The sequence below is a fragment of the Perca flavescens genome, chromosome 20 (assembly GCF_004354835.1).
Source record: "Perca flavescens isolate YP-PL-M2 chromosome 20, PFLA_1.0, whole genome shotgun sequence".
Taxonomy (NCBI): Eukaryota; Metazoa; Chordata; class Actinopteri; order Perciformes; family Percidae; genus Perca; species Perca flavescens.
In genome coordinates this window covers 16901617-16919451 of record NC_041350.1, presented here as the reverse complement: position 1 = coordinate 16919451, position 17835 = coordinate 16901617, and the positions used below count along the sequence as shown (strand labels likewise).

The 17835-nt window shown below is 39.1% G+C and overlaps 1 protein-coding gene across 2 annotated transcripts in view; it reads left to right on the top strand.

Moving 5' to 3' along the window:
- The window catches only part of rnf144aa (ring finger protein 144aa), a 35177-nt gene extending 19409 nt beyond the window's left edge, over positions 1-15768 (top strand). For both annotated transcript variants that reach the window (XM_028565541.1, XM_028565542.1), the window contains 7 exons: positions 2842-2992; positions 4265-4369; positions 5414-5474; positions 7057-7273; positions 9173-9320; positions 9744-9833; positions 11889-15768. In XM_028565541.1, the coding sequence (XP_028421342.1) occupies positions 2842-2992; positions 4265-4369; positions 5414-5474; positions 7057-7273; positions 9173-9320; positions 9744-9833; positions 11889-12020 (904 nt within the window). In that variant the 3' untranslated portion in view covers positions 12021-15768. The remainder of the gene's footprint in view (positions 1-2841; positions 2993-4264; positions 4370-5413; positions 5475-7056; positions 7274-9172; positions 9321-9743; positions 9834-11888) is intronic.
- The last annotated feature ends 2067 nt before the right edge of the window (positions 15769-17835 follow it).

The following is a 17835-nucleotide window of genomic DNA, read 5'->3' as shown; positions in this document are numbered from 1 at the left end:
CACCTGAGAAAGGGCTCATAGCTGCTCTGTACCGTCTCGTCTTTGAGGTTTTGTTTACAAAATGTAATGAAATATTTTGCATATGGTCTCTTAAATCTGCACTTATTTTGACCTGCAGTTTCCTTCATGTTGATTGGCTTTTTCATAATTGCATCTGGAGTTATTTGTGCTTACTTAAAGTATACTGTTAATTCATTAAATAAGTACGGTGAGGCTGGTCTCATTACGTGTTTAAATAGTTGAGTAATCTTTTTAAGTGGGGGAAAAAAATTAAATTATGTTTCTGTCCAATATGATTATCTAATATGGTTACTCAACTGTGACTTAAATGGGAAACTACACTTGCAGACCATCAGAGTGAGTAAAAAGAAAACTCATAAGACGCATGTCAGTTAAAGATATTCTTGATAAGATAATATGCTATTGGGGGGGGCTCTATTAATCTTCTTGACAGTGTATGTTAAAGTAGTGAAAAGAAAATGCCATCTGGCTTCTGAAACCCTTATTGAACACGTATTGATGAATAAGAAAAGTCTTCAGACGCCTACGTTGTCTTTTTTTCTGTGTCTGCGTGTAGCTAGTGTAGTAATGCACTTTGCCTCGTCAGCTGCAGTATCCGATCACTCACAGATTTTCAAAGAGTGTCTAATAATAAACTTCCTTATACTAGGATGTACTCGTGTATCCTCACTCTCCATTGGTAATCTTCTTCTCTTCCTAAGCAGCAGTAAGAGAAGTGAGAAGTCCTTACTGATGACCGACCCAATGGGCCTCATTCACCAATATCTTCCTAAGTTTTCTCTTAAATATGTTCTTAAAGTCCCTAAGAAAAGTCTACATCTGATTCATGACGTGTTCTTAAACAATAGAATTGTTCGCAGGTGTGTTCTTAGAATGATGAATCCCAATGTCTTCGTAAATTGAAAGCTTGTGCCCGTTGCTCCTATTTGGCGTAAACGCCCCCGTTAACGGTCTATGGCATTTACTCATGCAGTGAACGCTGTATCCGGAGAAGGGCGCAGAACCGATAAAAAAAGAAATGGTTTGATCTGAAATCTGAGGCAAATATTTTTTATTTCAAAACGTAGACGATACTCTCAGCGTATAAACAGCGTGATCAATCACTTATTATTGGCTCGCAGGGTTCTACGTTAACATAATTGATGTGAATTGAAGGCAAGTTTATTTATATAGGCCTAACACAATTCATACACAATGGCAATCCAAAGTGCTTTACAAATGAGCAGTAGTGTATTTATTAAAACAAACAAATTATAAAATATAATATAAAATTATGTGTAAAATAATTAGTGGAGAGAAATGTTAAATTTTAAAACGGACGAACACTGTATAGCTACTTGTTTTTGCGCAAACATGTCAGCTCTAAATTGTGGGTAAGAGTGCTCTTGAGTGTGCGTAGATTCTGTTCTTACTTAAGAACAAATCCCAAATAAGAAATTGGTGAATGCACGAATCTTGGTGAAAACTGCGTAAGTGGGGTTTAAGAACACATTTGTTCCTAAGAACGTTTGGTGAATGAGGCCCATTGTTTTTCTTTTCACAAGGACAAAGGAATAACACGATCTAAATAAAAGAAATGAGAGGGACACGTGTTCTGCTTGACACTCCATTTTGCACCAAAGGCTACAGCCAATCACATGACTCCCTGGATTTGCCTCATTATCGCAACAGATTGGTCTCGGTCTCCGTTTTTATTTTATTGCGCTAGCATGTATCCTGTGTGGATTGGCTTCACCTAGCACCCTAAGGAAGTTGATCCAAGGGGCGGTGAAGTACTATTATATCCCTGCTAAACCATCACTCCCCTCTCTGGGTGGCACATGTACACAGCACAAGAGTCCATGGAGCATCATCACTTCAACTCTTAAACCCCTCTCCCCCCACTTCTTATGTCTGTGAACAGGCAGCTGCACATTGAGGCAGACTCGCCGTGACCAGTGAAAGCAAACCGCGATCTCTCCCTGTCTCTTCTCCTCTGCCATGCTTCTCTCCTTCATATCCGTTGCCCCCTTCACCTTCGAAATCCTCCTTCAGCTGGTTGCTAAGCAGCGCGAGGAGAGCTTGAGAGTGTTGACGTCGTGTGCGCGATACTTCCTGTAAACAGCAGAGTGGGTGCTCTTCGCTCTCAGCTGCAGAGGGAAGGAGAGGGTGAGACGAGACGGCCTAAAATAACCCTTTCTGACTCTCATAAAAGAGATGCGATGACGTGCGGTGAAGAAAAATAAAAAGGTGTTATTTTATCCCGAGTGAAAATTTCACAAGGAGCTGACATAGTTGATGGCTCCAGGAATTTCAAAAGCTTTTGAACGGTTTCTTTTCTGTGTGTGTGTGTGTGTGTGTGTGTGTGTGTGTGTGTGTGTGTGTGTGTGTGTGTGTGTGTGTGTGTGTGTGTGTGTGTGTGTGTGTGTGTGTGTGTGTGTGTGTGTGTGTGTGTGTGTGTGTGTGTGTGTGTGTGTGTGTGTGTGTGTGTGTGTGTGTGTGTGTGTGTGTGTGTGTGTGTGTGTGTGTGTGTGTGTGTGTGTGTGTGTGTGTGTGTGTGTGTGTGTGTGTGTGTGTGTCACAACACACAATACAATGCATTTTCAGTCTGTGCTCATACCATTGTGTCACAACAAATAAAGCACAGTTTGGACTCTGGATGTATTATGGAGACACAAACAAAACTGATCCACACATATTTGCACTTTAAGATTTTTTTTTTTGTCGTCATCAGCAGGATTATGAGCATTAACCATTCCACTTTGATCATAGTAATTTTAGCATGCATTTGGCTTCATTAACCATAGCTCTTTGTCCCTTTCCCTCTCCTTTTTGTTTCAGCTCTGTGGCGGTGAAGATGACCACGGCACGGTACCGTCCCACCTGGGAGCTGGCCGTGGACCCCCTGGTCTCGTGCAAGCTGTGCCTTGGAGAGTTCCCTCTGGAGCAGATGACCACCATCACACAGTGCCAATGTGTCTTCTGTACACTGGTGAGCAGGACACTCTACAAACCGCAACACATTTCTGCAGAATAGTGACTTAACTAAAAATAGATGATCTACAAAACAAGTTTATACAATATCAAAAACATATATATTTGTATTGAGCAATATTCAAAGCTGATACAGAGAAGAAAGTTACAGTTCATTAGCAATACAATCCATAGATCAGAGGTTGCCACAATGACTTTTTATGCTGTGCAAGCATTTCCATAAGTAATTGTAAGCTAATAAAATGGTAGTGCTTGTCTTTTTTAAATGGAAATTCTATAAAGTCTTACACTATTTTAGATTTTTCAGCTTTGTAAAGGATCAGCTGTTCTCATAAATGTAAATTTGCAACAAAATATGTCTCGCTGGCTTTCCCCAAAACAGCTAATAGTAAAAGTTATATGCAAATGCTACTACGTGATGCTAGCATAGAAATCTAGACGCACCCTAGTGGTAGAAAATTTATTTTGCAGCCACGGTCAGTCTAGGCACTCTCCGTTGGCTTGCGAGCTGGAAAAACAAATTTTGGTCAGGCCAATCCCATCGTGTATAGAGTCGGTGGGCGGGCTTATGGCTGCTGCTGCTGCTGGGAACAGCGGTCTTCTGGAAGACTTGGACTTAAGCTTTTCTTTGAGAAAAGAACAGCACTGAAATCATTCTTAAAAAAGGAAGATGTGCCTTTGCAGACCGGATACGGCAAAAGTTTAATCTATCAACTAACTTCGCTACCTTCTTCGTTGCTCTGCCTGGTTGTAGAGTTATCCTATTGCGTGCAGAGGGAATTGGAAAGACAACCGTTTATCCCGGCCCTTGGATTGAGCCCTGTCAATGGGGAGTTCCCAGAACCAACATCTTAATGTGGGTCTGGCTTGCCAGGCTAATGTGATGCAGCATTGATGAACACATTTTGGGCTACCTGAGGGCAGCAGAACAACCTGTAAACACGACATTGTATCGCCTTATGAACTTGAACGTGTTCGCAAACAATTGTGTATTTAAACTTCCAGCAGTCACACAGCAACGTAAGCTTTGAGGTCTGTTTTGGTCTCGTCTCCACCAACTCCTGAGGGACATATCTTGCTCTTTAACGGTTAAATGCTCAATTTTCTTACTTAGATATTTCGGAGGCGACAGTCAAAGATCGCGATCAAGCACGTTTAGGCCAGTTTGTTTACCAACTTTTCTGGTGTGATTGATTTCTTTTTTTCCGTCTGACTGACTGGATATTGAACTGGGTCAATGTTGTATGTGTCTGTCTGTTTTTTTTCTCAGTGCCTGAAGCAGTATGTGGAACTCCTGATTAAAGAAGGCCTTGAAACTGCAATTAGTTGTCCAGACTCTGCCTGTCCCAAAAGAGGACACTTGCTGGAAAATGAGGTATTGATTAAAAGGAAAAGTCACATTTTTACTTTTGTCATTAGATGAACTTGCCCTTTTGAGTGGTGACTGGTTGCACATATCAGAACAACCCCCTGCTGCTCCTCGGGCTCATGAATATGTCTGATCATGTCAGTTAGACTGGACTCCAGAAACAATGGTCAGGTTTTAGTTTTCACACAGTGGTGCACGAAACTTTGCATTTACTTTTGCATACTACTGTATGTACATGCAAATGTAGCACGTGCAGAACTGGTAATGAATGTGCTCGAAATAAGCAAAGCAGTGACATTATGTCTACAAGTCCATTTGTTTCCATGTCACAAACCTCCCATCGTGCTGCTCTTTTTCCTCCTACATAAAGAAGTTTGAGCTAGTAAAACTAACCTTTAGTTTGTTAGTTTAACACAAATATACCCCCCCTCAAAGCTCTAGCATTACTCAAGATGACCACTGCATGCGCTCCACCTGCTGGTGTGCTTATTCCATTATAATGAGCAGCTGAGGTCAATCAAAGGGAATCCTCCAGGCAGTTTTGGTTGATGGACTCACCGACGCTCTCAGATGGTCTCAGAGGCTTGTAGGCACAGCATGGTTCAGCACACCAAGGCCTTATGCTTCTAATCAATCAGTGTCACTGGCCCTTAATGGAAACCCAGCTACTCCTGCCACTCAGGCAAAGCATGCCTCATCCACATCTGCTCTGACAGAAATGCCCCCACTTTGTAATTGACTGCTTTTTAACAAAGCCTGAATGCTCATTTCATTGCCCAATAAATGAGTGCGTTTATCCTTGAGTGGGCCTGCGTATGCACCTTGAATACATTCTGGCAACTGGATTCTCTTTTTCAATCTGAGAACGGAAAAAAGGCCTTGTTGGTACGCAAGTAGCGAGTTCTGATCTTGTAGAAATTTGAATTTGTCCTTGATATATTGAAATGATATTCACACACTGAATGTATAATTGCTTCTTGCAGCCTCGGTCTATAAATATGGACAATCACCACATTTCCCTCCCACTTCTCGTCTCCTCTCTCCCTATAGATTGAGTGCATGGTGGCCACAGAGATGATGCAGAAATACAAGAAGCTTCAGTTCGAAAGGGGTGAGTCGATGCAAAAGTTGCTGCAGTATGTCGTTCTCTCCAGCGGGTGGTGCAATGGCAATGACTGTCAATTGCACACTCACGTGTACCCTCCTGTCCTCCAAGGATACTGTATTTCATTGTGACACAAAAAGGTTGATGACAATCCTGTCAAGTGTAGCCTTACTGCTGCTCACTGGAATCCGTCATTCAACCCCTTGTAGACATTTTTGCTCTTAAAGTATGCCATGGGGTATCTACTGAAAGTTAATAGAAAAGATTTGAGTAATGCTCAATTGTTCGGTAGATTTAAATGTCGCTCATGTACAGCAGTCAACTGCTTTAAAATTAATTGTTTCAATTTTGACTTCCGGCAAAAAAAAGTTATGGATTCAATACCATTCATGAACCACAAATGATCATGCAGGCAAGGAATATTCTCGTGACAGGTACTCAGGCCTAACATTTGTCTGATTTGTACTGTAGTATTCTGACTCAACCCTGTCTCCCATCAAATATACATGAAAGGGAAAGCCTCCCAGACTTTGTTTAAAGAGATTCTAATTGGATTGGTTCGGCTCTAGACTCGTAAACTGTCTGATTCTGATGCGGGCAGGTCTCTTAGCAGCATAGCAAGATATTTTAGTTAAATCCTTTTTATCTCTGCTTCAGCGTACAGCTATGTATTTCATGTCTGCGGTTTACACTGTTTGTAAAATAAATGTTAACGGACTGGTAAAAGGCTTGGATACCATTGCAGGGAAGATAATGTGTCTGGGTCGCTCCATGATGTCAATGTAGACACGCTAATGAGTAATATTAGAGTTCCCTCGCACACAGCGATAGCGGTAACCAAGCCGTGCTATCACTCTTTGATTATACTCGCCCTGCAGGTTCTCCACCTACACACAGGCATAAATTGTACACAGAACATGCAGATCTCACTTGCATAAATAAGTGCATGAAAACAACGACCACAAATAAATGCATAGAAACACAAAGGGGGTCCTGTAAATAAATACACATCCCCAGAAAGCCTCAGAAAAAGCTGTTGATGCTGCCTGGATATGGGCAGTCAGCCATCTCATCAATGTCCCAGTCCAGTCAGGCAGAACAGTTGCTGTAACCGTTCCATATTTCTCAGGCTGAGCCAAGAGTGCATGTGGAATGTGTGCTCAGAGTTCTTGGCAGAGAGGTAAGGGGAAGGAAGGAGAGGATAGGGCAAGTGCATCATTCTACCAACTTAGAATGTCAACACATGTCTGTGTTACACGTTCAAAAGAGTTTGGAGAAGTCATGGAAATTAGTTAAACGATCACATATTCCAACATAAGCAGGTTACATTGTTCTGGTTTTTACATGCTGAGATTTGGAGATGCCTCCGAAATATCACCTGCCACCACCACAATGGTGCTGTGCTTCTCAAAACAAAACAAAAACAAAAAAAATCTGAAACCTTTGGAAAGTTCTGCACAAACTTAAAAACTACCTTCTACCAAAAAAAAAAACTTTCCAATGCTAACGATTTCTTTATGATTTGGGTTAACATACCTTTTAAAGAGAGCTACTGTCCATGATGCTGGCACTTGTTTTGTTCCATTAGAGGTGCTGTTGGACCCATGCCGGACGTGGTGCCCTTCCTCGACCTGCCAGGCCGTGTGCCAACTAAAGGAATCTGATTCTCCTGCGCTGCCCCAGCTGGTCCAGTGCGCCGTCTGTGCCCTCGAGTTCTGCTCGACCTGCAAGGCCAACTGGCACCCCGGACAGGCCTGCCAAGAGAACAACCTGCCCATTACCTCCTTCCTACCAGGAGAAAACGGGTACTGCCTTTTATGTGTTTATCCATTTATGATCCAATGTACTGTTGCAATTGAAAGTCTTGTTTTCCCAATATCTCTCATCTGTTATTAATCAGATCAGATATTAGAATGTTTCGGTCTTACCTCCACATACCTTACACCCTGATTCACACTTCTCTTCAGGTGGCCCATTACGGCTTTCAGCGTTAATCATGTAGTCAGTCAACAGACGTGAATATTTGCTGGTTTTCTTTTATGTTCTTAAACTAAAGATTTTTGGGCTTTGGACTCGTGGTCAAGTTCAAGTTCCACTTTATTTATCCTTAGAAAAGGAAATTTGATTTGCAGCAGGATATTCAAAAACACACGCATACACATACATGTGTAAGCAACATTATAAACACAGCACAAGACACACATCAACACCTTCAATAGAGACACCTTCCCCAAAACCAGTGACAAGATCCAATTGGACAGTACACAGGTCAATATGTCATAACATATATAACATATGTCACACATATCAATTTTAATATGTCAACTTGTGCTTTGAGAAACCGATGGCCATTTTATACTTTTTTTTTTTTTTCTGCCATTTTATAGACCATAATGGAGAAAATAATTTACGGATTAATCTGTTAATCGTTAGCTGCAGCCCTAGTATAAACTACTGGGTACAAAATGTAATGCAAATTAAATAATGTGACTACAATTAATTTGCATAGGTGATTAGCCTACTTAAAACAAGTCTATTTTTTAACAAACATGAATTAATGTTTTAACATTAAATATCATTGGTTAAAAGGGTTATACACCAGCAATATCCATTCTAGTAATATTTTGTCTACATTATCCAAATGTTTTTACTACCTCCTAAACCTTCAAAAAGATATTAAGGTATCCCGTTTTGGCGTGTTGTGACCATGTCAGCTGCTGTAAAGTTTCTGCAGATGCAATCCCTAGAAATTGTATTAATTATTTTTTTTTAGAACTGGAGCCATACGTCATGTTTAGCTCACCTGACTGGAGTCCTGAACCACTTGTCAATATACAGCAGGATTTATTCAGTGAGTCCTTAAATATAGAATGACAGCTTGCTTGGCTGGCTGTTTTGCAGCCACTGCTCAGTTGAGCATCTGCCAGGGCTCAAGCACAAATTAATAGGCTGATATAAAACAATTGGCCGAAACTAAACTGCAGTAAAGCAGTCTGGGATGGGCTTATTACTCTTAAGGATACAGGATCTGCCTGTGAGGTTAGACAAGGGCTACCCAGAGACATATGCAGCTGACCCGTTTCTTTGTGATATCCTCTTACTCTGGAAATGTCATTAGCTCTGCAGAGCTTTCCTCTATCTGCACAGGTCCAGGACCAAGCTCAAAGGCCACAGTGGAGGGAGAGAGGATTAACATGTCTACTCTTAAGTTGTAAAGAGCTGCTGCCTTTGAACTACACTTGTTCGCTCTAAAGATGTCTCTAAAAGCTGGATTCTGGTTCTTCTTTACAAATGACTGCCCCCTCCACTAATCATGAATGGGCTTGTTAGTTGTCCTAGGACAGTGCCCTGAATGACAGCTACTTGCTCCCAGATTTCAAGATTCAGCACTTTACGGACACCGGACAAATGCATACAGACTAACCGACATCAATAGGATAGAAGAATGAGTTTTGGAGGGAGTTCAATAACGTTTAGTGACTGGTGGTTTTTAGAAGAGTTGTCAGCTCCTGAACTAAAGCTATCCACGGTTTCACACAGTCCTGTTACACCAAAGATTGCAAATATTGATTGCTGCATTAAAGCAATCTCATCCCCAGCACTTCATGTAAAGTGAATGTTGAGTGATTTGGGATTTTTTTTTTTCGTGTTTGGAATAAAAATCCCATCAGACTTGTGTCTTTCTTTCTCTCTCTCTCTCCCAGCTCTTTCTATAAGAATGAAGAGGATGACGCACCAATCAAGCGTTGTCCTAAATGTAAAGTTTACATTGAGAGGGACGAGGGCTGTGCACAGATGATGTGCAAGAACTGCAAACACGCCTTCTGCTGGTACTGTTTGGAGTCCCTGGATGTGAGTTGGTTCTTCCTAATATCTTTATTCCTTGATGTTGACTGCAATATAGAGCAAGATGCACTTTATTTTTTATTTTGTTTATTTATTTTACATTATACTGTGTTTGCACAATGTGATAATCGTGGCTGTAGACATCATTTGTCTCCCTGTGACAGCAGTAGCTTTCTGTATCAGGAAATTGTAGCTTAACCTTGGTCTTGATAAGAAAGGGATGAGACGTTTTTATATTTTCTAGAAATTGAGCTTGTAAAGGGTGACTTATGGCCGTGGTGCCTTTTTTATATAATCTTAATTGTGTGAGCACAGACAACCAGACCACACAGTTCATTTAAAAAGCAATTTTCTCAGAACAGCTACCTGTGTCTTTCAGACTGCTAATGGTCAATCTTTATCTATAATGTGTGCATGTTTGTGTGACAGGACGACTTTCTCCTGATCCACTATGACAAAGGGCCCTGTCGGAACAAACTGGGCCACTCCAGGGCGTCTGTTATCTGGCACAGAACACAGGTGAGAAACTCCTCCCCCACCCGTCTCACTCACTCGGGCCCCCCACCCCACCTTAAACCACACTGCAGCATGTGGCCATACATGTGCTTCCTGGTTCTGCCTCTTTCTGGCTCACACTCGCTTTCAGTAATGGACTAGCATTATCTTGACAGGACAATAGTAAAAGGACCGCTTGATCCACATGCAGCGACAAGTGCCTGGTGGTCAGTGTCCTGCTGTTTTCAACTAAGCTTTATAAACACCTTTAATACGTTAAAAAAAAAAAAAAAAAGTTTACATAACCAATGTCCTTCTTTACTGATAGGTTACCAAATGAAATGACGGATTACATATAAAGGATTAGATATGACATGTAAATTCCCACATTGAAATAGTGGATGACGCATCATCACGATTAGATATGTGTGTTAAATCTTCAACAGAGGCCGACTCTGTTGTTCAGTTCCTAAATTTCTCCTCTGTATCTCTCCTTATCTATGTATGGGTTGGCACATCCCTTTGTCTAACATACTTGTTATTTTGTCAACATTAGTCAACATTGGCATCTGTTGCCCAGTGGGCCACACTGAGTCATATGATTACAGTTCAGCTGGTGGAGGCCAGCTATAGCTTCACTGCTCTGTGTCTTTGTCTCTCTCTTGCTCGCCTCATTTTATCCCCCTCGCTCCTTCACATCTAAAAAGCCTCCCTCATAAATACAAGATGTACCAGGGCAAACCTAGCTTACAAAAAAACTGAAAACTCTTCTCTCCCCGACGACATGCGGTCTATGTCTACCTTCAGGTACAAGGACGGTCATGTCTTAAACATGTAAGCACCATCTGGGTCAAATTAGAGCACATAGTGCTCAGTACACTGTGCTTTCCTTTACAGCGCAGCTTGTATACTAGCTGTAAAAAAGATAGTAAGTAATGTGTGAGCGTTACCCCAATAAGGTGTCTTTTTGTCCTGATAACAGGAGAAAAAGAATTGTGCTATTATCAGTCACTGTTTCATGTGACTGCATGTTATGTATTCCATTTTGGGGCTCTGAACTTGTTGGTGTCTGGCTCCCCCATGTGGTTAATTTACTAGCTTGCTATGCTCATAACTGTAAAGCGTTTTACCTGGACCAGTCTTCATCATAACACAAGTCAAAAATATATTCCTCCCTTTGTAATGCACAGTGCAGAATTTTCTTTTGTCGTTATTTTTTACATTTTCTTAATTGTTGACTATCTACTCTGTTGTGACCGATCAAGTGGCTTTTTTCATCACTTCCAATATTTTTGTGTGCACGTGTTTTCTCACAAAGACAAAAGAGGTACCTCTCCATGCAGCTTTAATGAGTGTAATGTATTGCTACCTGAAGAGGAAGTTAGTAGGAAGAGGGAACTAATTTATAATCTGTTAATTAAAAACAAATGTATATATGCCTTAAATTGTACAGTCACCGGGAAAACCAAGCTCTCATGCATTTTGAAGCAACTGTGCTTAACCCTTGTTGTCTTCCCGTCAACCTTGACCTCAAGTTTGTTTTTGCTTTTTCCAACGTTTTAAATTGTTAAATTTTTGTTCTACACATTTTCAGAGCTTATTTCTACGGCGCATATTTTCTGATGTAAAACCAAAATTGAAAACGGGTCAATGTGACCCAAAGTCAACACAAGGGTTAAGTTGTTTTGAGGCATTGAGTGCCATCTGGAGGCCAACTTGTAGTATTGCATTTCTTTTGAAGGATTCAAGGCAAGAGCTAGTGAAAGTGAGATTTTAGTAAACAAAAATCAGCATCACCTTGGATATTTTGTTCAACACAAGTTATACAATAAGAAGTATTGAAAATATTTTGTTAAAAAGGTGTAAGTAACCCAACCTACTCATATGTAAGATGTTTCAAAGCTTGTTTTGGTATGTTGAAGCAAGGCACATGCATTTTGCACCAATACTTGTGTTCTACAAGATGATGCTGTGTCAAGTATAACATCGCCGCACCTAACTCCTACACATAGCTGGTACTGTATGCATAAGTGCTGTATTTACATCAGTGTATTTATTTTTTCTGATGTCTCCCTGCAGGTTGTCGGGATCTTTGCTGGCTTTGGCCTGCTCCTGCTGGTTGCCTCCCCCTTCCTCCTTCTGGCCACTCCCATTGTCCTCTGCTGCAAGTGCAAGTGCAGCAAAGGCGATGACGACCCATTGCCAACCTAAACGCGCCATCAGAGCAGGAGCAGAGAGGCGCTTTATGGATGGGCCACGTTTTATTTCCTTTTCACCCCTTTACATTCTTCTCCTGCCACCAGCTTTGAGTGCTTAATTTTTTTGGGGGCTGAGCCTGCACCAGCCCCAGCCCCGGCCACTTCGGGATCCATCGCTCTGCATGAGAGAGGCATGGTAGAAATGAGACCCTACACCTTGGCCTGAAGAGAGGTGAAGGGTCAATGGTCAGAGGAAGTCAGACTTGTCTAAGGACCATGGTTTCCGTGTGTTAGAAGTTGGTGGTTTGGGGACGTGAAGGAACTCTGGGCCACATCAAGTGGTCCTAAGTTGCGGGTAACTGCGGTGTGGTATTTTGGCGGGTCACTACAAACAATGGAAAAAATCAAAGTTAAGAAATGCTTTTCTCTTGTATGAACAATGCAGGAGCCACATTAGAAAGAACTTTTACTTTATCGCTCTGTTTTGTCAGTTTGTCATACGCAACAAAAGCTTTTTTCCCCACCACCACAATCAATGTAGCTCTACAGATTCAGTCCGTAGCATTACACCACGCATGTTTGGTGTTCGCTTGATTTGCACACGGAACATGATTCTTACGTCATGCTCACGACTGAGGTAGAGATGGGAGGCTGTTGTGACTCAACTCAATGTAAAGCACGTCCTCTTGATGATGTCAATGTTTTATAACCTGTTGCTTTTAATAGAACTGTGCTCAGAGTAGTGTCTGTGTTGTACTTCTGAGTGTTTTCCAAACTGCAAGGTACACTTAAAGGGGATTGCCACTAAAATCTAAAATAATACTAATTTCTGTGGTCAAGTGACAATAAAGACTAGTTTTGTTCAACGTTTAGCTTTTTCATTATTGCCATGTTTTCAAATTCATTCTTTAACACACCTCCAGACGTGCGTGCCTGAAAAATGTCAAATTTCAATGATCTTAGATCCGGAAATTGAGTGGTACTCCCCTTTTAAGTTCAACATTAATTTAAAGTCTATTAAAGGACTTTGTGTCCACATGTTGTGGACCCAGAGATGTCACTCCTGTACTTCCCAGTCCCCAGGTGATGGTTTAGCCAAATAGAAATAAATAGCCTTACATTGAGAATAGCCAAAATTCTGCATTTTTCCCTGTGCATTAAAACAAGTTAAAGTCCAAATAATCCCAGGGAAAGCATGTTCAACAGCATTTTAGAGCATTACAGAAAGGTCAGTGAAGCCCTTTATATTCAGATGATTCTATGATGTCATCCATGTGCCACTCTGTTAATAGCCATACAGTAAACAAAAAGAAGAAAAACAAACCGTCCTAAACTGATGTTCTGTGTGACCTAGAGCCTGTATTTCCTAAGCCTTTTTGAGCAGGAGAGTTGCATCATAACATACAATCTAAAGCTTAACTCAGATCAGATCTCCCACTTTTTGAGATTTAACAAATACCTGGCCAAATTGCAAACTTGCATATGTTAGTGGTCCGAGTGTTGGTCGTTAGACCTCCAACAACAAGCAGCTATTCCCTGCAGGGGCATCAGAAAAGCCTATAGAGTAAATGTAAAAGAAAGTTCTATAATTCACATAATTATAAAGCTGCTCTGTACTATATCACTTTATCTATGCAAGTTTGTACATTACCATTCTTAAAAGGTTGATTTATCATAAACAACTGTCTGTCATAAGTAGGTTTATATAGTGAAAGCCATAGAATGTATCACCATATATTTGCATATCATGGCTTTTATTTAACCAGGGAGTTTTTCCTGAAATTATTCATATTATTTCATCTTCTATGTTGCGGTTATCCATCTGTCTTTTAGCTATATTTAAAGTTTGAGCTTGAAAACCAGGACAGTCTGGCCATTGTTCATTTTGGGGGGTATCTTTGCTTCACAAAAACAGTTGCTCTATGTTAATTAAAAGATCAAAGGTTAAACTAAATTTTAGTTATAAACTAATTATTTCAGTAAGTTTGCCTTTGTTCTGTTGAATTCTTTTTTTGTTACCATGCATAGCCATTCTAATGTTTCAAAAAGCCATTTACTGCTTACTTTCCCTTTCCTTCTGGTGTGATTACCAGTGTTTATGTAGCATTTGATGAAGTGTGGCTGCAGTTACCAAAACTGTTCAATAGTTAACAGTAGCTAATCTAAGCTAAACAGTAAGCTGCAACTCTCTTCAGTACTTATAAATTTAGCTCTAACATTCACTATGAGAATCATAATTATTAGTAGCCTTAAATTTTGAGTACCTTACCTTGTTGCTTTCACTGTCCTCACCTACTGTATGAGCATGATAATTTGATATCAAAGCCGGTCCAATTTTCTACTTTTAAAGTTTGGTGCTTTCCTCCAAAAAATAGTTAAATTCCTCCAGCTTTTGTTGTTTTTATGACAATTGTGCCAAGCAGATTTCCTGGAAGGGATAAGTAAATGGAGCTGTCTACTGTATGTGCATTTTTGACCATGTATTTGTAATGTATTCACAGTTTTTACAAGGTGGAAAACTATTTTAATGCTTCTTTATGTAAACGCTGCACTGTATTTGGGTTTTATTGTTTTACTTCTTAATATGATCTGTGATGTTTGTGGTATGGTGCCTGCTGTGTTTAACGGAGGAGTTTAGCAGCTGAAATTAATATCTACTCAATAGAAAAGTCAATACATATGAGAGATTGCAACTATACTTTCAAAGGGGGTTTCACAATGTAATATTATCAGGGCTCTGATATCACCAGAATTAAGATTAATTTTAAAAAGTGTAAAAATGTTCATTCAAACACAAATCTATCGCCATCATCAAAGTCTTGACTGGGCACACTAAAGTCAAACAAAATCATGGCCACTTCCATTTTTACACAACATTCTCCTTTACCTGTTTGCTGGCACCACTGGACAGATAGATATTGTGTTATGCAACGAACATAAGGGCCAAACAGCAAACATTACAATCACTGCAGTGATTTCTATATTGTTTTCTACATGAGAGGCTTATCAGGGCTCAATATAAAGGCCCATATACACACTTAAACAAATTAAACATCAGCACAGTTTGACCGAGTTAAGGGCTTACTTCTAAGATATAGCCCTTGAATGAGAAGTTTATTTTACAAAAGCTCACAATCTACTCTGAAACTATCCTAAGATCAAGTTTGGTTACGAGCAGCAATTTATATTTTATAACCGGTTGTGTCAAGAGATAAAGCTGCATGATTTTTCTCTGACTTCTACATATTACAATATTGTAGCCTCTAAAGATATATCTTTATCACTCAGCTGTCTGGTTTTTATATTAGTTTGGGAAAATGTGTTTTGATGTTCAGCCATATGATATACAGCGTTGGTCGGCCTTCCTCAATTCAGCAGGTTGGCTTTTTGTGTTTGTTACTTTTTTGTTGATTTCTTTTTATACACCTGTTTCACATCACAGTTTGTTGTATTTGCATTATCTGTTTTAAGAGCGGAATTCTTCAGGCCTGATTGGTCAATTACATTAAAATCAGTCACCTCAGTAAGTGGATTATTGTCAGAGGAAATGCGGTCTGTATGCAAGACTTCTGTAATTAGAGATGATAAACAATGTCTAGATTAGTCAGTAATTAAACGTTAATTGACCTGGGTGATACAAAGATAACATTGTAAAATGGTATATTTGGATCGGTTCTGTACAACTCGACTCGGCATCTCAGTATATCTACAGTTCCACTAACACTGTGACACCAGGTATTAAAGGTTGTTGTTTTTTGTGAGTCTGCTCTCTTTATTAATTCACACCAATGTGTTAAGATATTATAATTTTGCATGTCAAACAATATTGATGTCTGTGGTCCCATTTGGTTGTAAAATAGCTCCCTCTGGTGTTAAAAGTGTATAGTGCCCCTTTCCATTAACAGAGAGACTTATAGAAGGGGAAATGCAGGAAGTCTAAAGTTAAACTAAATACCTAAGAGCCTTTCCATACATTTTAAGACCTCTTCCAGTTCTAACCGATTACGATCAGTGCGCTCTCAATTATATGATGGCTCGCTAACTTGGTGCTTAGTTATCTAAACTTTAAGGAATCCCTGGTATGTCAGAGAAATGCATAGTATAGTATGTCGAAAAAAAAGTCAGTCAAAAATAGTCATAGTATAGTATGTCGAAACATTTATAAAATAGAAAACATAATATATAATAGAATGTTGAAAAGTCAGTCAGTGTCGAAAAAAGTAATAAAAAGACATAGTATAGTATGTCAAAAAAAAGTCATGAAAAGAATTGCAGGAAATCTAAAGTTAAACTAAATACCTAAGAGCCTTTCCATACATTTTAAGACCTCTTCCAGTTCTAACCGATTACAACCAGTGCGCTCTCAATTATATAATGGCTCGCTAACTTGGTGCTTAGTAATCTAAACTTTAAAGAACCCCTGGTATATGTCATAGAAATGCATAGTATGTCGAGAAAAGAGTCTGAAAAAAGTCAGTCAAAAATAGTCATAGTATAGTATGTTGAAACATTTATAAAATAGAATACATAATATATAATAGAATGTTGAAAAGTCAAAAAGTCAGTGTTGAAAAAAATCCTAGTATAGTATGTCGAAAAAAAGCCCATAAAAAGTCATAGTAAAGTATGTAAAAAATAAAGTCCTAGTATAGTATGTCGAAAAAAGTAATAAAAAGTCCTAGTATAGTATGTCAAAAAAAGTCCTAGTAAAAGTCATGGTATCATAAAAAGTCCTAGTATAGTATGTTGACAAAAGTAGAAAAAAAGTCAAAGTATACTATATCGATGTTATGTGGTTTTTTGTACACGCTGTGACTCTATAAATCACAACATGTAAATAGGAACATGTTGGCGTTATTTTGTCACTTATTCGGAGCATAAATGTCATAAATAGTCATAATATAGTATGTCGAAAAAAGTCATAGTATAGTATGTCGAAAAAAGTAGAAAAAAAATCACAGTATACTATGTTGAAAAAAGTAAAAAGAAAGTAATAGTATAGTACGTCATAAAAAGTCCTAGTATATTATGTCGAAAAAAAGTCAAAAAAAAAGTCCTAGTATAGTATGTCAAAAAAAGTCATAGCATAGTAGGTCAAAAAAACGCCCATGAAAAGTCCTAGTATAGTATGTCAAAAAAAGTAGAAAAAAAGTCAGAATACAATGTCGAAAAAAGTCATAAAAAGTCCTAGTATAGTATGTCAAAAAAGTCCTAGTAAAGTATGTTGATAAGAAGCCCATAAAATTTCATAATAAAGAACGTAAAAAAAAAAAACAGTCCTAGTATAGTATGTCGAAAAAAGTCCTAGTATAGTATGTCGAAAAAAGTAATAAAAAGTCCTAGTACAGTATGTCGAAAAAAGTCCTAGTAAAAGTCATGGTATCATAAAAAGTCAAAAAAGTCATAGTATAGTGCAGGGGTCGGCAACCTTTTTGATATGAAGTGCCCTTTTCAAAATTTCTTGTTTATTAGTGTGCCATGTTAACATTAATTTTTTTTATGACATCACATCAAAATGTAATATCCAGGGAATCTGTAATAATCAGGACCTTGTAATTATTATTATTATTATTATTATTGTATATTATTATTATGGAAACATGGTTTTAGTATGCAGTCCTGATTGGTGGAAAATGGGCTGACAAAAATATCACTGTCAAAGAGCCTGAAGTTGTGGAAAAGCCCAGCTTTAATGACGAATGGACTGATAAGCAGGTCCTGTATGTCTCATTTTCAATGAAACTATGCTGTGGCAAAATAATAATAACACAACCAGCATCATTATCAAGAATGAAGAACAGACCATAACGATTGCGTCATTCACGTGC